The sequence below is a fragment of the Pleurodeles waltl genome, chromosome 3_1 (assembly GCF_031143425.1).
Source record: "Pleurodeles waltl isolate 20211129_DDA chromosome 3_1, aPleWal1.hap1.20221129, whole genome shotgun sequence".
NCBI lineage: Eukaryota > Metazoa > Chordata > Amphibia > Caudata > Salamandridae > Pleurodeles > Pleurodeles waltl.
The window spans coordinates 904,555,517-904,582,267 of NC_090440.1; the positions used below are offsets into that span (position 1 = coordinate 904,555,517).

General features: G+C 41.5%; 1 protein-coding gene across 1 annotated transcript in view; it reads right to left on the bottom strand.

Moving 5' to 3' along the window:
* Positions 1 to 26,751, bottom strand: part of DNALI1 (dynein axonemal light intermediate chain 1) — a 157,802-nt gene that overhangs the window by 116,056 nt on the left and 14,995 nt on the right. Inside the window, exon 2 of the mRNA XM_069223889.1 lies at positions 9,497 to 9,630. Within this exon, the coding sequence (XP_069079990.1) occupies positions 9,497 to 9,630 (134 nt within the window). The remainder of the gene's footprint in view (positions 1 to 9,496; positions 9,631 to 26,751) is intronic.

Sequence of the window (26,751 nt, forward strand, 5' to 3'; positions counted from 1 at the left end):
GAGGCTCACTCTGTCCTCCTTGCAGAATGGTGAAGACTTTAAGGAACTGTGGCAACCATTCCTACGAATATTGTCAACCGAATTTACGGCATTGACATGCCCAACCTATTTGAGGGTTTTGAGGCTGACCTAGGGTCGGAGGGAAGACTTGGGCATGCTTGCGCTCAGGTGGGTGAATCTCACGATAATAGTCCTGGGGAGGTATGATCTTGATGCTAGCTTGTGAACCGACAGAAGGGAAACCTTGGTTGTATTTTTCCTTTCTCTTTACTTATGTTACTATGTAGTAGTCCTCTGTTTCACTGTCGTACACAGAACTTGATGTATGATATGGCATCAGTCTCATTCTGTGATGTTACATATGTATTGTTTATATTGAAACTATTCATAAACAGATTTGATCCATAAAACGCCCACAGTGAAAAGGCAGCAACAAAGCAATGCCAAAGTAGTTTGTCACAGCAACAGGTAGAGAAACCAAAGTAGAATATACAGTAGTTGGTCACTGCTTTGAAACAGAAAAAGGAGAGAGAAAAAGGCAGAACTGAATACTAGCAAGCAAGAATCTTTAAAGGACACTGCAACCAACAAATTAAATTGCTTTAAGCCATAAGAAGTATACTAAAAGTATACAGGAGGTCGAACACTTACGCTCAACCTAAAAACCACACTGGAAACAAATAACTCAAGTGACTACAGCACACTCTCTTATATCCTGCTGTTGTTGAAATTTTGGGACACTCTTGTACAATTAAAAACACTTCAAAGACCATAATATTCTAGGTTAATGACAATTAGTATTCAAACCAAATAGAGGAACCAAATCACATATTTTGGACATGAAAGGAGGATTACATGCTGTCTATTGATGACTAACTAGAAATTTCATTACGGGTTCTAACCACTCTTTTTGCCACTTTCAACACTATCGACCACCAAATTTGACAGACCAAAATTAAATTATTATGAAAACAATCAATAAATTCCAAAGTAGTTTACCACCATCAGTCACAATCTAGTCATGATGGGAGAATTTAGGTTGCTCAAAACAAAGTCAACATTTGGGGGGTGCATCCGCTGCTCTCTGCAACGGCTATATCAACTGCCCACATGATGGTCTCTACAAATTCTAAGTCACTTTCCCAGGCCTTCCAACTCACACAATGCCACTGTGTGCCACACAATATCAGTCCCCTTCATGTGGTAAACTGGGTGGAGCAGATATCACACAGTGTGCACACAATTAACTGGAAACCCCTACAGATAGCAGGATTACAACTATTTTTGGGTGGCTCTGCACAGCCGGAGTACGTCCTTTACAGGGTGTGACCCCCTCCCCAGGACATTTCAGGCATCGTCAGAAGCTTTGATTTGTTTTGGTATGGAATGGGACAGATGGTGAGTGAAAATGCCTCACAGGGGCGGCTCCTCTGTAGTGGCAGAGGAGCATCGCCCCACTTCATAGAGTCAGTCAGCGAAAAGTAAAATGATAATAAAACAATATTATAATTTTATTGTCCACTGACTGAGCCATAGAATCTAGGGTGGGGTGGGGCTCTTTAAGTTTGCATGTCAGTTTGGCCAGCCGTCTTAGGAATGGCAAACCGAATTGTGCACTTGTGTTGCACACCCAGGTGAAGAAATGGTACAGGCTCCCTGTGCCTGGGCGAGTGTCAGGCCAGCCAGCTCAGGCCAAACCCGGCGCTTTTCTAATGTTTGATATATCATGACAGCAGCATCTGGGTTAGGTGGGGAGTCTGTGCTTTGTGCCCCAGTGACTGCCGGGGGGAGAGGAGCACTGAGGCGGGCGGCATCGTCGACAGCAGTGAGAGGTACGTTTAAAAAAAATATATATTATTCCCCTAACACCTCTATCCCACACCACTGCTTAAGATTTGCAGCAGCTGTCACTGGTACCTCATGCTGTGCTCCGCACAAAGGCCTGCTCTTCCAAGACCCCATTCGCTCCTCAGACTGTGAAAGTTTTTCACATGTTGGCAGGTCTACTTTCCAAGTAAATTGCAGGGGATTTTCCAAGGGAAAATGGTAACTCAAACAATAATGGTTTCCCACTTCAATTACTGTTTTTGTTGAGAATAAGGCTGGAAAATATATTCATTTTTGCAGACAGGTCTAATGAAGGAACATTTTGACTATGTTTTTTCACTGGATTTCAGAAGGTTTTTACCAATCATAATGCAAGCTTGCAGTCTTGATGTGAATATCGATTCTATATGTGTGTTATGATAAAAACTATTTTATTAAGACCATAAGGATAGCATTATTGTACATATACCACCTGTGGCACATGAATGATCTATGTTTTGGAAATGGAAAAAAATAAAGAGAAGAAAGAAAGTTGCTGAGGTGAGTACTGGGTAGAGCATCTAAATTTCAGAAATGGGTCATTAAAGTAGTTACTGTGTATTTTGGAGAATTTATCATGTTGCATCACTACTCAAGGCAATGTTTTTATATGAGCTATATTTTTATTTTAGAAGGGCAGTGATTTGTGATTTGGAAGGAGGTTGCTGTTGGATGACGATCCAGAAAGTGGACAGAAAATGTTAACCGTTCTGTTGTAGAAGTGCATAAGATGGAGACTTTAGTGTGCAGCTGGTTGTTAGAATGTTGTAGACACTCTTTATTCAATTGTTCTCTATGTTATTTTAACGTACAATACTTAAAGTTATTCAATATACGACCAACACACTTGCATGCCTGGTCATCAAGGAGTGTGACTGCCCAACAAGTAGCGAAGAAAAGGGTCAGACCGAACACCTTCAAACCTTTTGTTTGCAATACAAGACTCACATACAGCATTGGAGCATAAAATAAACTTAGTTCCTGTGGAAATTAACCGTACAAAAACAGACCTACTTAAAGTGTCTGAGGGAACAATGGCTACTGGATCAGTGGCGAAGGAGATTACTGGAAATGTATTGGAAATATGGAGCAGGATTATGAAGTGCTTGTGAAGGACTTTTGCTGCACCCGTGAAGCCAGGGATGGAAACACCAAGTGCAAGCACCGTCCAAATGATCTCACGTGGTTAGGATTTTCGTAGTGCACTGGTCTGGCCCCATGGATATTGCTGTTTCTCCAAGTTACCTGATGTTAAGCAGTCGCAGAGATCTGTTTCACTGTCCACCATCATTGCCAAACTATTCAGTTTTCGTGACTGCCATACTTTTATACCACTGCTCAAAACAATGGATGGAAGAGAATTACTTTCTCAAATTATATGCAGTTGATTAAGAAAAAGAGGAAGTATTTTGATCAGTTGTTGCAAAATTAGGGGGGTGGTTTCAAATACATGCTTCTGTTTTCTGTAAAACTGAAGCTCACCAGGGATGGCGAGACCCACTTATTCTACTTGCCTGAGACTGCATGAAACCGCTAGAAGAGGTGACAGAAGCTGGATAGAGCACAGCATACTGGAGTACAATCTGTACATCTGAAGACCGATTTTTTTTTTTTTGTCACATGGTGAAAAGGCCATAGAAAATGAGAGCAAGGTGAGAAAGATATTGGTGATGAAAGATAGGCGTCTTGAGTAATAGAGATGGTAGTTAGTTAACTCAAGAAGCTCATCTCTTGCACCATGTGCCAGATGTAACGGGCATGGATAGCCCCTCACTGCTCCCATATTTGGCTCTACAGGATATGGCAGTAGAAATCTGTTTGTGAGTAAGAGTCTTAAAAGTGGACCTTTGATACATAAGTTGTTTCATATATTAAATTAATTGAGTAACAAATCTCTTTCTTTAGAAGGCACATTTGAACGCCAGTAAAAATGACAAATTAGCTAAGAAATAAAGAGATGGGCTCTCCTCATACTCATACTCCTTGCATGTACGTTTCGAAGATATGAATAGCACAAGATATAGAGACAACTAAGATTATGAAAGATCAAGAGGGCATACGTATTTTATTGACGGCTTGATGGATGAGCAAGAAATCAGAATGTCTATGCATCTAATGTTGCGAAGAACTATTTAAATATATATATATATATACCTAACTGAATGTACACAGTGGTTCATATGCCATGAGCTGGACAAGGGAGACCCTCAAAAGATACTCGTTCCTAAGGGACACTTTATCCAGTGATGATGGTGTTTTTTTTGCTGCGAGAAGCATTACAAGAGTCAGGTGCACTTCATATTTGGAGGTGACAACATCTAACTGTATTAGCGTACTCCTCTGCCTTCATCGGTCCTGTAGCAGGCTTGAATATTTTTTATGTATTCAGGCGTATTTGGGAGGTGTGGTAGTAGCAAATACTTAGGTAAGACCTTGTAAAACCATTCCCCTGTCAGGACTCAGCATTTCTGGGGTACACGCAGACTGTGATTTCCCACATGACGTTTTAGAATGGAAAGGATGACAGATGTTGGAATCCGTTTGGACTTTAGTACTAAAATTCATCTTATCTGGCTAATAAATGTGGTATGGCGTTATCTAAAGTACTGGTGTAGGAGGTGCTAACTTTAGGGAAAACATTTTTGGCCAAATTGTATGGTGTTGAGAGTGAGCGGGAATATATTTAGAAGGTACTGAAAGAGAAGGTGGGTCAATTGAAGGCTGACTTCTTGAGCTCTCCAGAATGTGAGAGTGGGCTAATTGCAGGTAATGTGAAGTTGGCTTACCATTTTTTAAATTGTATTTATTACTTTTAAACAAGTATATTTAACAGTTTTCACATCATCGATATAGTAACAGCAGCTTCTCTTACAGTCATTATGGACCATATAATTCATCAGTAATTTCAAAACAATTCTCAACAGGACTAAGAACTCAAATTAATTCACATGGGTAACTCTACACTTCTGGTCCTGTGCTGTTCTACCTTACATGCCTCACTCATGATAGGCCCCGAAATTGCAGCCACTTTAACTAGTTGTGGATGTCCAACATAAAAATAACGTGCTAAACCACCACCTCCAACCTGTAACACTGTCCCTCTAGGCACCTTGGGATTGTACCCATCTACTTTACTAACAAATTGGAGACTACTTATATTCAAGCCTTGTCCTGGCGAACTGCCCCATCACACACTTTCTGATGTTCTGGACCTTCCTGAAATTTGTTTCCCACTGTTTACAATATAAGTTGGCCTAGCATATGACAGGATTGCTAAATTTACCTATACGAGAGAGAGAGAGTGAGAGAGTGAGAGAGTGAGAGAGGGAGACATGGTATTCTACATGTTGATAGTACCACGGGCGAGTAAGTGGTTACCCAAAACCAGCGCCACTGAAAATATGTGACAGGTTTGAGTAAATTATGCAGCAAGAAAAGGCAAAATGTGTAGATTAATGCAGCACATTGTTTGATAGTATTACTTCATTATTTAGTACTTTTTACACTTGTCAACACTGTCTGGGATTTTGGTGCACCTCATTAGTACCAGTTTAACACACAAATATAGTAATAAGCAACAGAAAGGTGACCAGTTAACTTTGCAAAGGGCCTTCCACTGCGCGGCAATACAGGCTACTGTGTTTTAGAACCGTTTGACCTAGAATTCTTTTTTTTTTTTTATGCTAAAATCTGCATTCTATGCAGATGATGGATTATGTGGCAAATGCAGCAAATCTATAATTATGCAAAAATCGCCACAGCTGCACAACTGCATAATTCCAGTGGCCCTGCCCAAAACTGTATAAATGTTGTCTTTCGGTGATAAATAATAAACCTCTTTATGCAACTGTTTATTCCAGAAACGGAGGAGCTTAAGGTTTATCTACGGCCAGGGAATTTACCACATCTCATTGAAGAAAAATGCACAGTTTTGACTAGGTTCTAGCTAGGAAGGTGTTTTTAAAGTCCATTAAAGCCATGAGCACTGGGAAAACTCCTATTATGGATGATGTCCAGATGTTATTAGAGCGGGAGTGTGAGAGAAAGCAGATGTGGAAGAATTTATTTTCACGCACCAAGAGGTAGATACTGAATCCAAAAAAAAGACATGATGATTGGATGTTTTTGACCTACGCTAGGAAGGGCGGTATGGCCCAACTGATGTAGGCTGGATTTTTATCAGAACCCTCTGAATCAAGGGTGTTGAGTGAAATATCAGGCCAGGGATTAGGCAAGTGAGCAGTTTCCCTTTTGCACTCAGCTTTACAGGAGGATTGTCATCTGCACACAATCTCAGTTAGGACAAAATACGATGGGGTTGCAATACACAATTTACAGATATGGAGTTGAATACAACAGGAATGCATATCAAAGCGGTTCCAGAAAAAGCTAGATTTAAGATCTCACAGTTTAACCTTTTTTATAGGGTTCACCCTCCCCTAGCAATACTACATACGTTTTTCTCTTCCATACCCTATTACTGCCCCAGATGTTAAGTGGGAAATGCAGATTTCACACAGATTATACGGTTGTGTCATGTGGTCGCAAAATATTAGGAGAAGGTGGAATATATTAACAAAGTGGTTGGTAACATTGTAGAGACAAAAGGTGCAACGCTGTATTCTTGGGCCGCATTTGAAAAGCCGGAAAGGCAAAATGAATGTGATGGAGTGGTTTGTGACAGAAAAGTTATTTATACAGGCTTAATGTAAGAACTGATCCAAAAGTGAGGAAAGGTGTTAATACTTGGATGGAATTGGAATATGTCCTACTGTATCGCCTGGTAATCATCCACCGTAGAGGATGGAGCCTTTGGAGGTCTATAATATTTTATTTGTTTGATTGTGTGTAAGCTTGTACAGAATAATGTGCGTAGATTGGGACCTAAAGGAACGGGCAGTTGTATATATTGCAAAAGATTGATAACGACTACCTGTCTGCTTGTCTCCTGAAGTTTTGTTTTTTTAAATATTATTGTACATGTTTTAAAAAGTAATAAAGAACATTTCTGAAGATGTGGATTTAAAAGGAGAATGTAATATATCTAGCCTCAACATTGTAATTAAATCTCGATTACAAAGCACTTAGTGATGTGATGGCAGGAAAACTGTGCTAGAGACCTTACTGGGCACCGATGCTGGGGCAGTTTCGCAACTAAGGCATCAGGCAAGGGGAATCAGCTGCCCACTACTGTAATCCACCCACGTGATTGGCAGCCGTGTCTAGTGCCTGAAACATGTCCTTTATCCATTTAACTGTTCCTCTTGCCTCTTCATAGGCGCACAGATGCAAGGCATTCCAGAAATTCTAGAACAATTATGATGAGTGTGCGGAGACAAGGGCTTCCTAGAGGGACATCTGTCAATGTCTCAAAAGTATCCAACATCCATTCATCTTGGGCTTTCCTCCATAAAACTTACCAGGCAGAGATGGGGGAGAATGCTATTTGGACTTCCGCTGGAAGAACAGCCCCTGGAGGGCAGCTACAGGTGCTGTTCTAGACAACTCGTCAATCTTTAAAACAAAGGGTTTAAATGACCTCATCCTTCCAACACACGAAAGACTAGGAAGCCTATGCTAAGGGGAACAGTTCCTGGGCAATGATAGGAGGGGACAATTAATATTTAGTGGGAAAAAAGACTGACAATGTTATCTTAGGATAAACGTATTATGTGAACATTTAAAAAATAACACTCACTTTACTTTGTTACTGCTCGCTATCTACAATACTGCATGTAGCAATCAGAGCCCACGTGAACTGAACAATAATGGTCTAATTAGTTTTTTTTCCAACTATTATTATTATATTAAATTGGAAAGATAATTGCAGTTTGCATTTTTTTTTTTAATTGCTGAGAATCAAAAACACATTTTATAAACACGGTCCAGGTAATTGCCTGGTGGGTGCATTTTTGGCTCAGGGATCCAGAAAACCAGAGACTTCCAAGCCCTAGCATCCCCACTTGAGCAAATGGCGTGAAACTAGGGAAATAACGTTTCACATCTGTGCCTTATGTTTTTATTCCCTTGTTCTCTTTATTTGTCAAACGTTGAAGTAATAATAGCCACGTCACTAATAACAGTCATGTAGAAAAATCTGAATATTAACCTTTGTGTGAGCTGAAGTAGACCGAAAGAGAGAACTCATACACACTTGCCATTGAACTGTTCAAGATATTTCTGCATTTTCTTTTAGGATGGAAAAGTTCCTTGCATGGTAATGAATGTGCATCGCTACCTTTGGTGCTCCAGCTGTGGTGATATTTAGATCCCTGATAACGATTTTTGGTCATGGGTGAACACGGATCATGCATATGCCCCATGACATTGGCCTGTCTCATGGATTGTGGTCTCGCTTAAACTGGGAGGGGCACATCAAGTGCTACCCTTTTGTGGTGGAAGGCTACTGCTTCCATCTGGAGTTAAGCAGTACAAGCACAGTGGCGGCAGCATTATTGATCAGCAGAGTGAACAGGTCGTTTTACCAGTGCACTGGAGAGGAGCGTTGATGCTCACTTGTGTCAAATTCCACTGCTGTGTGTTTAACTTATCCTTGGTCTGCACCAGGATGTATGTAGTGAAAGACAGTGTGCATGGTTGTGTGCTACCACAGGGATGTATGGGTGCCTATAAAGTGGTACAGTACATGAGAGTCAGAAATCATGACTGCATGTGCGAGCTTGGAAGTATGTGTGCGTGTGAAATTGTGTAGTACATGAGAGCCTGTACTTGTGTATTTGGGTGTTCGCACAGGAATATATGTGCTTTTAAAGGGCACAATACATTGAAGTCTCTGCATTCTATCTGGGAGACCCAGGGTATGATGGGGGAGCATGCTGAGGTAGCAGGACCTCCCAGAAAGATTTGTGGATTGCTGCATTTCTGTGAGCTAGTCCGGACACACACTGGAGGAAGCAGGACCCCGGCTCTTTGTGCGCTTCAGAAGGACTCTGATTCTAAGAGAAGTCAAAGGGTCCTTGACATGTCTCAGGAAGGAGACAGGCTGATAATGACATGAATCAGTAGGGATAGGGGCCTTTGTAACCTTTTGATACATATATCACTGAGGCTGACATCCAGGTGTGATGCTCTATTTACACTCATGGCCTGTTTTTGGTGCTACCAGATTTGGAGACACTCCTGTTATGACAGACTGCTAGCTGGAAAAAATTCAAAGACCTAGACACTAAACCACATAGGGGGTTATTCTAACTTTGGAGGAGTGTTAATCCGTCCCAAAAGTGACAGTAAAGTGACGGATATACCACCAGCCGTATTACGAGTTCCATAGGATATAATGGACTCGTAATACGGCTGGTGGTAAATCCGTCACTTTTCCGTCACTTTTGGGACGGATTAACACCTCCTCCAAAGTTAGAATAACCCCCATAGTGTGCTGTATTTCTCTTTCTGTGTGTATATAAATACTGTTGTTAATGAACATGATTATTTGACCAGGCATTCAATTATTGTGGTTGATGAATGAATGTTGAGTTCTGAGCCTGTGTTTGCCCCCACACCAACCTCCTCCCCAAGAGCACTGGACTGCTCAACTTGCGCTACTACTAAAAGTCTGGTTTACTGAGTACAATAACACTTGCTGGTGTCAAAATGAATACATATTTCTTACCTGGGCGGCAAGATGGCATTTAAAATCTCTTCTGGCTGCTTGGTTGTGTCAATAGGAGGGGACTTTGGCTTGGTTGGAGGCGGGACAGGACCGGTTACAACCGGCGGCTGAGGACTGACTTTCAAAGGGCGAGACTAAATAAAAAAAAGTATAATTGTATCATGAAATGTTTAAAGACTGCTATTAGGCTTAAAAATATACAGGACCCCAATGTCATTAATAAAAGAGCTATACAATTACTCCAGTTGATCAAATAGTGCACAATATAGAATGGAAAAAAAAACATATTAGCTGTTTGTAAAATTCACTTTGTTCGTTTTCACTGGTGCTAAACACAAGCATTGATGAAGGTGATGCTACCATTAATCTCAATTACAAAAGGGCAAAACACTATCCCACCGATAAACACACTCTGCCAGGTTAATACTGTGCATTAGCATGTATGTTTTATGCCATGCTGTATCGTTCATGACATGCAAGCTATAAATCGAAGTATGTAACCATACCTTGAAGCTAAGTGGGTTAATGTGTACAGTGAAACAGAATCACTATATGAAAGATTTGTGTGTATGGCCGCAGTTGTTTTCAACTGATTCTGGAATTAAATCTATGAAACAATAAGCATTGCTTCCTCAAGTCAGTTAAACTGTACTGTTGTAATAATAAGGAATTTCACTGTTGCACAGTGGTAATTGATGACTGGAGCTGTGTTTATTAATACATTTGTTCCTAGCAACATGTTTTATTTGACCACATTTATTTTCACTGGCATGGCATAAGTATATTCCTTTTATATAACCTTAATGTGACAGATGCAATTCCGAATGTCACAAATAATTGTACAGATGACATTTCATATCACATTATCATAAACAACAAATTATTAGATGATATATATTATTTCTTTGTTTGTGTATAAGTGATGTTTTTCATACGTCAGGGCTTTTGAATGTGTATTTCTGTTTTCATTTGTAACCATCATTGTATTTTAACTGTGTTTGTATATATAGAAAAAACAGGAGTAGTGCCCGAACCAAATTTGGCAGAAAGATAGGTCTTGCTCTAGAAAGCAACCTTTCTGTTATTTGGTGTAAATCTGTTGAGTAGTTTTTCAGTAAGTAAAGAAAATCCAAATTTGTATAGATAATGACCTGAAGGGTTCGCAAATCCTTCAGCAGAGTCCCAGAAACAAAGATAAAAAAAATAGAAAGGGCCAGGGATATGGACACTCTGGTCCCTTAGATCTGGTGCTGAGGCCCCAGAGAGACCCCTCCACAGCAAAAAAAAAAATTGTAAAACATTCTCAGGGGCAGTCGTGGCAGATCTGCGAATTCGCCAAAAATCCCCCCGCCAAAAAAAATAAAATACACAGGTTCTTGTGCTTGTTCTGTAGACAGCCCCCGGGTGGGCCAGGGGCCAGGACCTGGAGGCACTGAAATTTTGAATGCTGGGCGGGGAAGGGGGCAGCAGGGCCTTCAGGTTCCCCTGGGGGTCCCCAACTCTGAGTGGGTTGGGGACCCAACACTGATTGGGTGCCCTGTAGGACTCCGAGGTGACATGGCGGGGCCCACAGGATGGAGTTCCTGGGGCCTAGATCGGCCTTGGGGAAGGTGGGCCATGTGCTTCTCCTCCATAAAAAAAAAATATATATATTAATGCTGGGCCATGGGGGATGGGGTCCCCGGGGCGAAATCGGACAGTGGAAGGGGGTGGAGGGGGGGTCATGTGGAATAAATAAATAAGTAAATCAATGTGTGTGTAATATATACATACACACATACAGATGTGTAGAGTGTAATATGCTATTCATGATCATTGACGAGTGTAGGTAGGAGCATGACACATGAGAGGGGTTGTTGTGTTGGTTCTCATTATAACAATGAGACTGCTGGATGTGGGCAGCAGCCCCACTGGATTGCGGGGAACTGAGTACAATTCCACACTGTGTGACAACTGTCGGCCTAACCCTTCCAGCCAGCTAGCAGTACCTCAACAGTACCCAAGAGTTGAGGTGATTTGTGGCAGCCGTGTGGCATGACATTCTGATTTCTCAGGGAAAGCGTGGTGGAACAGATCTTGCCCTTTTCTCTCAGTTACATTCGTCTCACACATACAAAGACAAATAGAAGCAGGAATTAGTTCAATTAATTTTATTGAATCAACTGCATCCTAGATAGAAAAGCATTACCTACAATAATAAGGATAATGAAACATGCTAATAGCAGAACGGTGAAGAAAAAAGTGAAACGTAAGAAAGGTCCCACCATAGTGTCACAATGCTAGGTTTTAGAATTTCTACCTAAAGTTCTATTATAGAGTACAGCAGTGTTAGCTCTGATCCACCCTTTAGGACCCCTGGGAAGACACCATCCCCCCATACCTGAATATGGCAGTAGTGAAGAGGTCCCTTGGTCTACCGAGAATCTTCTCCCATGTAGGTGGAAAAGATGTCTAGTCTCAGCAGACAGGTGCAATGAAGCAAACAGCATGCAGTGGCAACTTATGGCTAGAATTTCCCTCTAATGTATAGGGCCAGAGAGGTGTTTTATAATAAAACATGGCCTCCTCTGACAAAATTGTGGTTCCCTTCCTCTTTTAAATGCTGTGGAAATGCCAGATTTGCAATGGTAGAATCTCAGCTGGCTCTGAACTGACCTTCTGCCACCACCGGACCAGAGTATGACCATCACCACATTTCCCTGCCCATGAATGACATGCAAATCATCGTGGGCCCTAGCAGTGAAAACAAAAACTGACCCTGACAAGCAGGGCAACAACTCCATGCAAATCAGGCCTTTGGTTTTTATTTGCTTTCAGGTAATACATTTGTGCTTCTTAAAAAGAAAAATCCTTTGCTGAGCAAGGCAGATGAAACAGCGTCTCAAGTGAAGGTAACGTACCAGCCACTAAAGTGAAGACACAGATGTTCCCACCTGCTTGGCAAAGATATTTATATTGGGCAAGGGGTTCTCTACCATTGGAACAGACACTATAACCTCTACTAGTGGGCTAACATTCACAGTCTAAATAGTCCTTCCAGTTTAAATGAAAAAAGGTGTTTTCTGATTTGGTTAAAATGTTGGTGCCATTTGATGAATTAGCATCACTTATATTCAAATCCAGTAGCTACATTTTAGCCAGCTAAATTTCATGCATGCTGGCGCGAAGAGTTAAGGATGTGTTTGAAAAAGGTATGGATTCCAGTTTAACTGCCATAGGAAACTGCTTTCCATTGCCCCAAAACAATGAAAGACAGAATCACCCCAAGCATGGAAAGAAACTAGGGCTGTTTCATGGTAGGGTGTAAATCTGTTGAGTAATTCTTGAGATATCTGTGCTACGAAAAGTTGTTGGGCAAGCTTTTAAGAGTTAATATAAGCATATGTAATTGTTAATTTGTCGACCCATTTCCTTAAGGACTCTGAACATAATAATCAAGAAATATAAACAAATCCTTATGACAGATGCAGAACAACAACATAGACGAATATGCTACAGTACTTAAATCTCTAGATACAAAATTCAAGCTAGAAAAAATGTAACCATTGTAACCTTTATAAAAAAGAGTACAATTGCCTTGAGAACGAATTGGTAGCTTTGTAGGGGCTGTAAGAGCGGTAACGGTTACCTGCAAATATAAAGAATTTGAGGAACAAATGGTCAGAGATCAGCTAGTTGAAGAAGTCAAAAACAAGAAAATTCAAGAGCCATTCCTCTTGACTCAATTTAACTTTAGAAAAGGCCATGGAAATTGCTGACAGCATTAACAGCCCCATAGATTTCATGCACCAAATGTCTATGGTTGATGGTAAAAACCAAATGAAGGGCATCCAAGCTGTTTCAGCACTGCCAGTGGAAAGCAACGATCAGAGTTAACAAAAAACAAATATCTAGTAGGAGCAGAGTCTTAAGGGTGTCATAGATTGGCAGTTTGTCTCATTTGGGCAATGCCTAATGTTGCTCTGCTTTTGACTGTGTGTGAACCAAATGTGAAAAGAAAAGGGCATTTTGCCAAAGTATGCAAATTCCTGTCAAATCTACCAAAAAGGTCCACAATGTTGATTCTCTAACTAGTGGTAATAGGAGTACCAGTTCTAGTGAGGATGATGTGGTTTTAACAATTGGGGATGAAGCAGCTCAAACAGGGAAACAACACGGTACCCTCCATGTCTCCCAATGGTCTGCCTAATATAAATCAATGATGTTAGTGTAAGTTGTGACTGAATCAGAATCACCATTCACCTTAATAGTGGAGAAGGTGTGGGCAATGCAGTTTCAAAATAACTCATTAAGGGAATCCCTTATTCTTTCACTGGGATATGAAGGCAAACCTATTAGTAGGTTAGGTGAAATTTATACTACTTTCAGATTTAACTCTTTTGCTGTTAGTCCTTTTCCCATTAGAATAGTAAGCATTTTTTGGCTATTTGGGTTAGTTTGTGCTTAGACTTGGGGATTCTAAAAGTACCAAAGGTTTGGGGATTCCCCTCAAAAGGGACCAAGAATATAGCCAAAATGTAGCTAAACTTGCAGTTTTGGGGAAAAACAGGGGAAAGCGTGTTCCACAAAAGAGTCTGCGTTTGTTTCCTAAAAATGGCATTAACAAAAGGTTTGCTGAGTTAAACTCACCATCTACCCAGAGTTCAGAAACATGCAGAGATGAATAAAAAAAAAACATTTTTTTAACCACAGGTTTGGCATTTTTCAAACAGGTAGCTATTTCTCCTAATTTTTGTGCGTTCAACCTACTTCCAGTTTGTGGTGGAATCTGGGTGTGAAACCCATGAGTGATCCTGGAAAGCTATAGATTTCTGAAAAGTAGACCAAATTCTAAATTCAGCAATTGGTCATTTGTGGAGATCCCTGAAGGTTTTCCCAAAGAAACTAACTGTTAAAGTTAAAAGAAAATGAAAATGAGTAGGAAAACAGCTTTATGTAATGTTTTCATCTGTAACTGCTTGTCCCGATGGGCGATTTACAAAAGCAAGATACCGTTAGGTATGTTAAACTCTTCTTGTAAGAGAGACATATACCGTTTGTCGATTCTCCAAGAACCCAAGGTACTCCCTGCCATCAACTGAGCTGCACCCTAAAATGTTTTTCATTACGTGCAGACTACAGCAATTCATTTGGCAAAATATAAAGATTGAAACATGAGTATGAAGGAAACCATTTGTATTTCTGAAATGTACACTAGATACTGAGTTTAGGAGCATGATTATGTGTACGTTTCTGAATTTGTGGGTACCCATACTAGAATGTGATTTAGAAGGTATTTTTCAAAATGTCTTCTTTCTTACACAGTGGATTACACTTGAAAAGCACAAGTGCAGAGAGATCTAAGGCGTGATAACACATTCTTTACTATTCTGTGCACCCCCAAGACTCTTGCTAGAAATGGTACCTCACTTGCGTCAGTAGGCCTAGTTTCTGCGACAGGAACGGCCCCAAAATGCAACATGAACACATCACATTTTTCCACTGAAAACGGATCCTTTTCTGCAATATGGGTAGCTATGGATTTTGGGAGTATGTCAGCCATCACCTAGGGAAACCTGCAATTTTTTTAAACTAGACACCCTGAGGAATCCAGAATGGGGTGACTTGTGTGACTCTCACCAGGTTTTCCCAAGCAACATCCCTTGCAAACCTCAAATTTTAACTAAAAAACAAATTTTCTTTAAATTTCTGTGATGGAAAGTTCTGGAGTCTGTGAGAAGCCACAAATTTCCTACCACCTAGGATTTACCCAAGTCTCACGATTATAATGGTACTTCACTTATGCGGGTAGGCCTAGTGCCCGCAACCGGAAATGGCCCCAAAACACAATGTGGAGACATCAACATTTCCTGTCACAAAAATGACCTGATCTGGCAATGGGGTAGCTGTGGCTTTTCAGTCAGGGTCTGGCAGTCACACATGACAACCTACCAAACCCTGACAATTCTGAAAACTAGAGACCTGAGTGTGCTGTGCCTTGCGTGGATCCCACAAAGTTTTCTTACTCACAATACACAGCAAACCTCAAGCTGTACCTAAAATTGAGCATTTACTTTGCATTTCTGTGATGTAAATGTCTGGAATCAGCAGGAATCCACAAAATTCCTACTACGCAACATTCCCCCACCGGTCCCGATAAAAAGGCTATCCCACTTGTGTCACTTGCTCTAGCAACTGGGACAGACACACATCAAACCAAGGTTAATGGAAGTTTTCAGGGGCAACTCTCATTGGCCCTGGTTTGATTTGTGCCTGTCAGCGGCACTAGGCCTAACCACACAAGTATTATCAGGGCAAGTGGAGGAACACTGGGAGGTAGGACTTTTATGGATCACCATGGTTTCGAGAAGTTTACATCACAGAAATGAGGAGAAAATATGCAATTTTGGTCAAAGTTTGAGATTTGCAGGGCATTGTCAGTAAGAAAATGTCATTGAATCTATGCAAGGCACACCATCTTGGAGTGCCGCAGGGGTTTATTTTTGAGAAATGACTGAGTTTGGTAGGTTTTTCCCGGGTGGCTGCTAACCTGAGCCCAAAAAATTGCAGCAATTCAACATAAAGTAGGATGCTTTTGGGACTTAGACCCACTCTGCTACCCATGAATCAAAAAAAGAAAATCATTCAGAGAATCAAAGTGTCCTCTCTTGTCATAGAGATGGGGTTGCTTTAGTCCCATTCTGGGATAGGAGTATTGGCTAAATGCCAGAGAAGGTCGCTCTCGCCTCAACCCACCCTGGGAGGGGCAAAACTGATGCACCTGCTCTGGGGAAGGAGTGTGGTGCAATGTCTTGGTGAACCACCCCACCTCTATTTGTATTTTTTAGGCCTATTTTTCCCCTCGTGTCTGGTAGCATTTCTGAGTCTGGGGGCAGATATTGGGTAAACTACTTCAATCCACCCCGCTGAGGCAGAAAAACAGACGCACCTATTTTGGGGCGGGAGCATGGTGTGGTGCCTGGGTGAGACACACCTTACACCAGTTGGGGAACACTGGTGCACTTATTCTTGGGTGGGAGCACAGGCTGATACTGCATTCCCATCCCAGAAGAGGTGCATCAGTCTTTCTGCCCCTCCTGGGGGATGGATGGAGGTTGTTTATCCAAAATCTGCCTCTGGGGAACTGAATGACCACTAGACACCACTGGATAAATAGGCCCAAAAAATAAAAAAGTGGGTGAGGGCAGCTGACCCACTCACCACCACTTGCCCCTCTTACAGAATGGACACAACAGTTTTTCTGACACCCCTACAACAAATGTGGGTAAGCAGCCTCCAACCCTTTTTATAAACCACGGAAAAAACTCCCTGGTGTCTTGTGGGCTTTCAGGGATGGGCAGAAAGGCTTGGGCAGAGCAATGGCCATTGCCAGGGGTGCCCCCTCCACCCCCTCAATAAGAGTGGCTGGTGTCTACTGTGTGGATCCCTTCTTGGGTATCACCCTCCTGCGGTAATAACCAAGCAGGGATCCACTGAGGAAGGATACCATTTCCAATTATACCTCTCCTGTCTGAATCAGCGCTAGGGAATCTGAGATATGCCCAGAAAACAGATGCAGTGAAAGTGAAATGAGACAATTGGTCATTGTAGTGACCTTAGTCGATCGTGATTACAAATGTAAAGAAAAGAAAATGCCTCTGGCTGCTGGGTAGGTACTTCACCGACAGCCCGAAGTGAAACTAAATAAAGGACACCCCCCTGTTTCAAGCACCAGATTGATTTTGTGCCTGAAGTGCTAGAACGTGCTGGAGCTGTCTATAGCACCTGAGCACTGGTGCTATGGATTTCTCCAGCAAGTCCATAGCACCCAAGCTGTTAAGGATAGCAGTGCTAAGGGTGTAGTTTATGTGGTCAAAGATGATTCCTGCTTATTATTGGTTAGATCAAAGAAATCTGGGGATAATTTATAGATCCCAACAATTCAAGTGCTCTTAAAGAAAGAGTGTGTTTCAGTATGTTCAGTGGATAATCTTGATTGGGCACATATGTTTCCTAACGTGTTTCAGGAGAAAATGGGTCTAGCAAAAGGCTTTGTACATAAGATATGCCTCATAGATTATGCGCAACCAATAGCTCACAAAATGTGCAGTGCCTCTCTAGCTTGAAAGTCAGAGTTGAAAAAATTAGTTTGAGAAATTATGTGGCCCAGGTGTTACAGAGCCCATCGAAAACTCAGAATGATCGGTACTTATTGCAAACAAACAAATGTTTCACTAACAATGCATGTAGACTTGTGGGAGTTGAACTTGAAAATTTCGACCTATCACCATCCTTTGCCAAAAATAACAGAGTTTCTACGCACTCTGAAAGGGGGCCACGTTTTTAGCTTATTTGTTATGTCTTCTGCATATCATCAGATTAATCTACATTCACTGTCTTATGGTGTGTGTCCGTTTAAATACATTCCCTTTAGTTTGGCATCAGCATCCTCTGTGTTTCAGAGAGTAATCGAAGGTCTGTTCAAAAAGTTGTCCTTGCATTTCAGGATGATGTATTAGTCTTTGGAGCAAGTTAAAATGAACATGATATGAGGGTAAAAAATGTACTGAACATTTTAAGGGATAAGAGTTCTGGCTCAAATTTGACGAGTGCAAGCTTAGCGTTTCGAGTGTGGACTACCTGGGCTACAAGTTATCATCCAAAAGAGTTGGTCCTGAACAAGGATCGTCTCAAACAAATTATAGGACTGTCAGATTTTTACACCAGGTTTATTCCCAACTGTGCTGAGAAGACTCACAACATGAGTAAACTTTTAAAGAAGACAGAAAGGTTTGAGTAGGATTGTTCGTGTGCACAGGATTTTTCACTTGTAAAAAATTAAAATCTCTCAAGCTATTCCTCTGATACCATAAGATACTTGTGAGGTTAACATTGTGATGACTGATGCCAGTCAGAGGGGTCTGGTTGCAGTCTTATTACTAAGACAGGACGGTAAGGAAGAGGTGGTAGCATTTGCTTCAAGAACTCTCAGAGGGAACGGAGTCTTCCTACCCTGTTATTGAGAAAGAAGCTTTAGCATGCTGATGGGACATTTCTCACTTTCAGACTGATCTTTGAAGAACCAGATTTATTATACATGTGGACCACAAGCCCCTCATTGATCTGTTTACAACTGAGGGTGCTTTCAGGCCTACTCTCAGAAAAGCTAAATGGCAGTACATGTTATTGGACTATGACTAAGTGCCAGAGCATGTTTTGGCTGTCAAGAATGTTTAAGCGGATTGTCTTTTTTGTCCTGCTTTGAAACAAAAAGATATTGATGAGGGTGACAATTATGATGTTCTAAATGTGTGTACAGTTGCTTGCCATTCTGTAGGTGCCTTTTCACAAACTGAAAGGTTGGAGCAGTCAATTCACATTTAGGGACTGATTTAGATGTTGGAAAAGTTACTCTGTCTCATCAGTGATGGACATTCCCTCTGCTGAATTCTAAATACCATTATATCCTATGGGATTTAGATTTTGGCTGACTTGTCCATCAATATCTAAATCAGGCCCTTAATTCTTTGTAGAGTGAAGCAATACATTGTGCAATTTTGGCCTGGACACAGACTTAAGGATGAAGAGACAGCAAAATGTTGGCATATTCTGAAGAACTCTCTGTTAATAAGGACCTTGTTTATTGCTCAAATTTGTTAGTAGTTGCATTGAGTTTGGTGGAGAAACTGTTATGCCTGATGCACGAGAGGCACATTGGTATACATCCAATGAAAAGAAGGTTGAGAGAGAACCTCTGGTGGCAAGTATTGAACAAAAAGGTGGATACATTTTGCTGGATGGTATGGCCTGTGCTGAGTGATAAGTCGCAAGTTGCCATTTCCAGTCCTATTGAGTCTATTTCAACTTCTGAAAGGACATGATGCACGTTGGCGACAGACATTATAGATCTGGTCACCATGAAGGTTGCAGGCATCAGGTATGGCATTGTTTTAATTGACTTTTACAGTTGATTGCCTGAAGTGAATTTAGTAACAAAGACCAGTACAGTTAAAATCGCAGAATTTTTGGAATCTGTTTTGGCCAGGGAAGCTATTAAAGAAGAAATATTGCAATGTATTTATATAGCGCTTACTACCCCTTTGCAGTGAGTCGCACGCTACTCCGGAACCCAAAAGGAATAGTGGTGGCTTAGTATGGGGAAATAAGAGTATAATATTAGTGCAGGCAAATATGAGTTATTTGGAGCAGTAGATATGTGAGTCTGATAGTTGGATTGAATAAAATAATGGACGGATAGAAGAGGGAAGAATCTAGAAAGTGTTAATTGGGAGATCAAATTAGTAAAATGAGGTTAGGGATGAGTCAGAGACTAGAGATAGAGGATAGATTGAGAGAGGTACAGGTTGAAACAGAGTAGTGCATTGAAGAGAGTGTTTTTTTCTCTTGTACCGGTGTGTGTGTGTTTTGTTTTTGCGGAGTAGTGAGAGGAGATATTGATGTAGTGATTTTCTGAGAAGGATTGGTATGTAAGGTACTGCTGGTAAGTGGTATTTAAATTATACAGGGGTGGTGATGTGTTTTGGGGGATGAGTGTATAAGAAGGGATGGACAAGAGTTAGGAGGGTTTTGTTAGATTTGCTCACTGGAAGTGGTAATGTGTGGTGGAGTGTAAGGATTATTTGGTTGTGTGTTTTTGGTAAAAACAGGAGGAGGGTGTTGGGATGATATGATGGAAGGCTGCGTATAGGTTTCGTTGTGATAAAACAGGGTCTATTAGGAGCAAGTAGACGACAGAGCTGGTGTTGTGTATGAACAAAGAATATGTGTCTGGATGCATTAAAGTTATGTATAATGTGGCTTTGTGTTGTGTTGATGATGTGTGGATTTGTTAGTGGTATAGGAAAGAGTTGGGTTTCGTGCGACATTGAAGGTGCCATAGTGTTGTAGTTGGGGTAGAGTGGTGTATAGGTGTAGTTTGTGGCATTTTGTAGTGGTTGTTGAGACACTGAAATCTGTATGAGGTTTGTTTGTGGTACATGAGTAGAATGCCTTTGCTGATATTGTGTTTGGATGTTTGTGGATGTGGCAGGCTTAAGGGGGTTGCTGGTGAATGGCAAAACGGGCAGCATTTCACACTCAAGGCCTGACCTGGCCTGAAATGACACAAACTAGCAACTACCCTTGTCCTTGATGCCCAGCTGAGACACCCTGAGCCTTAGACATAAATAGCCCTATTGGCCAATGGATCCCTAACCAATCAGCACCCTAAACCTAAACCCTAGAAACAATGGGAGGCCTGACTATTAACCAATCACAGCCCTAGCCCTAACAGCCAGTCACAACCCAAGCTATAAGCCCTAAATCCAATAGGAACCCTAGCCCTAACAGCCAATTAGAACTCAGACCTTAAACCCTTAGTCCACTAGAAACCCTAACCCTAATAACCAATCACAGCAACAGATAAAACAACCAATAATAATTTATATTATATAAGGGCCAAGAAACCTTAAGCACAGGCAATTTAGAAAGCCCCTGGATACAGACAGAGTCAATCAACACTTTGTACCTTCCTGATTCAGCTCTACATGTATGACCCAATTCTTAAACCACTAAAATAATGTTTTTTGACCGCACTTCATCTCTTTTTCAACCAAAAACGAGTGCTTCATACACCTTCTAAGCACAGTTTAAAGTGATCAACAATGGTACCTAATTTACTTCCACAGTATTTGAGGCATTCTTACAACATCTGGGTGTGAAACAGTCTATCATCCTAGAAGTAATTGATTAATGGAGAGGTTTAATACAGTCATTAAGGATAAAATAAAATACGCAAAGTTGTGATTTGGATAGCATGCAGGAGTTAAGGAAAAGGCTGTGGGCCATGAGGACTACTCCTAACGCGGACACATGTTTCACCATTTATGACACTCAGATGTAGAATACCAACATTGAAGTATCTGAAACCATAGATGGGTGAGTTTTCTGTGTCCAACTAAAGGTGAGGACAGAAAGTTACTGGCACAATAAAGATATGTAAAAGAAGGAAAGAAAAGACTGGAAGTAGGTTTGGATGACATTGTTAGGGTGAAGCTGTCTAAAATTATACCTAAAAGGTGAGCCTAAGTTTTTAATACCCAAAAGAGTAATTGAAGTGAGGAGGTGTATGATAATTCTGGATGATGGAAAGAGGTGGAATAAAAGAAAACATTTCTGATACAAGTAAGACTAGTGCAGATGTAAAGGACGAAAGAAATGAAGATAACAATTCTGAAGATAATGACTTGAGATCATGCAAGGATGGCTGCATCACAACAAAAAAGTAGACATCCTCCAATGAAGTTGCAAGATTGTGTCATTTATTAAACGGATCCCAAGTTTTGATACAATTCAGTATTTTCCATGTACCCCATGTGGCCTAAACATTTATTAGTAGATGTGTTGTACAGAGTTTGTGCATGCATTATATTCTAATGTCTAGAGGTGTATTATTTAATTTTATGTAGATTAATTGGGAAACAAAATCTGTTTATTTACAGGGGAAAGGTGTATTGGTATCTTGCTTAGAATTCTGAAAGGATGCGCAAAGGGACAGAAGGAATTAGATTGTGGAGATAGTGTGGTGATATGAAGCGGGAGCAGTTGGACAGACACGGGTCTGGGTGGGACCTGTAGTTGGGCATAAAGAGAATATCTACTCAGCAGCCGCTCCTCTGCTATGGCAAAGGAGGGTCTCAACATCCCCCCTGCCCACCAGCAGCAGCTTCAAAACTTTATAAATAAAACAAAATGTTTTTTTTTAAAGGGGCAAAGGCCATGGGGGGGGGGGTGACAGGCACCTGGGGGAGTGGTGTGCACTCCCCTCACTACGCATGTGTTTTGGCCAGCTATCTCGGAACGGCCAAACACACATGCGCCCTGAGCTCTCTCAAACCCGGCACTGAGACAACAGGCCCAGGGTCTCAGTCCAGTCCTAACGTTGCTCTCATGTATAGGAGCAGAGTTAGGATTGGCCGCAGGGCAGGCTGGGAGTTTGTGCCTGGGAGCCTGAAGTCCAGCGAAGACCTGAGGAGCGGTGGGGCGAAGGTAATTTTTAAAAAAATGTATTTATTTTGTTTTGTAAACCCTGCCCCTTCCCTGCCACTTTGCTCCGCTGCCAGTCGTGACTGTTTCTACTTACCTTTTCAACTTGGAGACTTCCTTGAAGTGTGCTGTCCCAGGAAGACAGATATGTCCCCAAAACTAGGTAAAAATAAATGTTTTTGTTCTTTTTATGAGATTTGCGTAAGCAAATTCAGATCCACTGATCTGCCAGTATTAAATTGTGTGCAAATGCTATTTAAGGCCATTTTCCTTCTAAATCTTGGTGCTAAATTGTCCTCTTGCTAATATATGTGGTATGCTTTTGCTAGGGAAATGACTGGAGCTTAAACAGAAATGAAAACCCCCTCTCTGTAGCACCCAGAATCACCAGAAGAGGAATCAGAGCCACACAAAAATAATAAAAGAAACATGTCCATTCCATGTTCCTTAAAATCAGTTCATGACCATGAATGCTGTTGAATATAACATGAGTAAAATAAAGCTGACTAAGGCCCTCATTATGACATTGGCGGCAAATACCACCTACCACCACGGCGACAGCCGCCAACATACCGTCGCCGTGGCTACCAGCCGCCCACCCGCATTATGACCCTCGGCGGAATTCCACCAGAAGGCTGGCGGAATGCCATCTATAGTCATGGCCGTGGATGGCGGTAAGGTGGCGATGCTGTCAGCAGCAGCGCCACGCCAGCAAAACACTGCCTACCGTATCATGAGCAATGATACAGCCTGGAGGTGTTTTGCTGGCATACGCTGCTGCTGACAGCAGCGCCGCGTCCCATCTCTTGGTGGAGGACCCCGTGCAAGCAGGTAAGTCGGGTCCTCCGAAAGGAGAGGGGGTGGTGTGTGCGGGTGTGTGTCGCGTTGAATGCATGCATGAATGACTGAATGCTAGTGTACATGCATGTTGTGTGTTGTGAATGCGTGTGTACGACAATGTATGTTGGTGTGTGTTACGGTGTGTGGGTGCGTATGAGTGCATGCATGGGTGGATGTGGGTATGCGTGTGTGTATGATTGTGTATGTGTGCGCGTGTGGGTGTGTAAATGCAGGGGGGCACGAGAGGGAGGGGGAGAGTGGGGGAGTACTCTTGGGAGGGGATGGGGAAGGGGAAGGGTGAGACCCCTATTAGTGCCAGGGAAGTGCCTACTGCCATGTTTTTCGGGGAGGTACGCTTGCCACGAAAACCATGGCAGTAGGTGGGGTCATAATCCCGAGGGTGGGATTGTGATGGCCGCTGGGCTGGAGACTGAAGTCTCCAGCCTAGCGGCCGTTACCACCGTGACCGCCGGAGTGGTACATTGGCGGATTGGCTTGAGCCAAACCGCCAATCTCATAATTTGGGAAAAGGTACTGCCAGCCTGTTGGCAGTACCTTTCCCCAAATTACCGCCGACCACCAGGGTCGTAATGAGGGCCTAAATGTTGGAAGAGAAATTGGACATCTGACTGCTGCTAATAAGAGAGACTATAAGAAGGGCAAGTAAAAGATGCACAGGTAAAAATGTTACTGTTCACTCCCAAATTAAGAAATGTAACTATAAAATAAGGGTTCATAAAAATACTTATTCCACTAACAATATGTTCCACACTCTTAATCTCTAACCCACATATACAACACTTTTGTAGATTCTTAGGCAAAACAGTCCAAACACAGCACTCATAACCGTAAAGAAAAGATAGGTCACCTTATGTGGTTTCAGAGTAGTAGTAACCTGCTGCTTCTAGTGAACAAATAAGAACGAAACACCTGATAATTATTTCCAACAGAAAAGCTAAGGATTTGAAACATGATATCCTGACAAAGTTGAGGCAGGCTATGGTCTCCATGTCTGCCTACAGCAAAAAGGTATGACAAAAAGTAGACGTACAAGCACAGTTGCATACAGGAGCTGCCGTCACAAAAGCCCTGGTGTTCATGGTGCCTGGTTTGCAGATAAACTAATTTACCTTACAGTAGAGAGTGTGGAAGTGCGTTTAACACTTTAAATATTAAGGAACAGCAGGTTGCATAATTATTTAAATATAATGTCCGCCCGAAGGAGAGCAACTTATTTCTGTAACAATACCAGTCTCCTAAAGGTTGCACCTTTTTAAACGTGAGTGCAAAAGACTGAGAAAAACAAGGGGAAAATTTATCATTAGGCGACCAACCGCAGTATACCTTACACCACTAAATTTGTTCCCAATCTTTGAAAAAAGACAGCAGAGTATAAGGACGTATTCTTACATCCCATCTCTATGGATGATTCAATCTCGAACATGCAATGTATTTCTCCAGACACTAACAAAAATAAGGGAATGCATCCAACACACAAGCCTCAAGACTGTGCTAAAGCAAGACCTCTGAAGAGTAATGCCCCACCCATTAAAATATACAGTGCAAAGCTGAGATAAGTAATCCCCTGGACGTCCTCCCCTTGAACAGGCGGCAAGTCATTGCTAATACTAATACTCATCTAAGGCCTGAAGTATCAACCACCACCACTGCAGGAAGTGAAATAAAAAAAGATAACGACTCAACTCCTCAGCAAAGATAGCCCCAATTCTTTAAGAGGCATGAAGCACTCTGATCAACTCCCTGACAAAGTTGAAAATCTAATACTGTACTCCAACCATGACTCAGGGGGGAGATATCTTGAAGGACAGCTTGAAGTGTGTTGGAAACATGATGTTCAGAGTGACAAACAAACACTCTGGTGTGCTAAAAAGATTACACAAAGGGACCCAAGTGTGAATACACATCCCTTGGTTTTAAAAGCAAATTTCAATTCAAACCAGGGTGTTTCTTCAGCCCACAATTCAGGTGTCTGCATCCCTTGAGTAGAAAAGATCTTACTTTACCCAGAATGTGCATCAAGAGCACAGCACGACCTACTAAATAGGGGTAATATAGTGAAACTTTTAAAGAGCCATGCATCACTGGCACACTTAACTAGTGCAGAATTACAAACTATTGATTTTCTCCCTCTTCGAGTCACACAAATAAATTAACCTAAGGTAATAACATAGTCTTCGACTGACCAGGCACACCGAATGTGGCAGGAAAAAAAAATCTTTTAAGAAGTAGGGCATAAAACTCATAAGATTTCCATTAGAAACATACCAGTATAGTTAAGTGATCAATTCATAGCAAATGATCCAAACAGAAGCAGCCCGAATGTGACATACTACATCCTTAAAAATCAAATTGGCAGCACTAATCCCACTAGATCCCCGGCATCAAGTCACTGAGACACACCAGGGAAGCAAATTATGATCAACCAGTATAGCAACAAGGAGGAAGACTGGGTATGATTGCTAACAGTGTTATGCAACTGATCTAGAAATTGACTACCGGCTAAACAAAAATCTACCTTCACTAGCCTAAAGGTGTATTTGTGGAATGTGAGTGGTCTGAGTAACATAGCTGGTGATGTAAAAATTGATCGCTTATTGGCAACAATTTAATATAATAATCCTGCAGGAAACGTAGAGCACGATATCAATACAAATGATTGGATACTTAGAGTACTGAACTGAGGCACAAAAAACAAAGCCAAAGGGCAGGCCCAGAGGGGGTCTAGAGATTTTAGATTTCATTAAATTTTGATGTTAAAGCAAAATAAATTATCCTACAAGAAACCTGGATTTTGGCTGCCTGGATTGCAAACTGGGCATGTGAAACTCAAAGAACCACTTATACTAATGAACATCTACATCCATCCACAGTGTCATGAAAAATGACAGATCATACCAAAACTGGAAAAAATAATAACAGGTTTAAGCCAAAAGCATGCTGGAGCTCACATGCCCCTAGCAGGTGATTTTAATTTGAACCTTTTTTATGACAGACTTGAAGATGACATGGTGCCTATTCATGACAAACTTTGGAACATACTCCATCAAACAGAGCCACCTCAAAAGACACATCCACCTCCAAGAGCAGTTATTAGGTATATGTATGTATGCCTGTCTTCAATCAGTGAACAGAAGGACAAGAGAGGACCAGTCACCAGTTACCACGCATACGTCTTTGAAATCCCACCCCCATTCCAGACTATACCTTTATGATCTTTGCCCTGTTTAGATATTTGGAGTCATTTAAGCTAGATGCCTGTACAGACAGTGATTACAACCCTCAGATACTGGAATTAGGCAATAAATGTCTCCGATAGGTTAAAAGTTTGGACACAGATACAGTATCAACAAACACAAGCCTTAGGAGGTTAA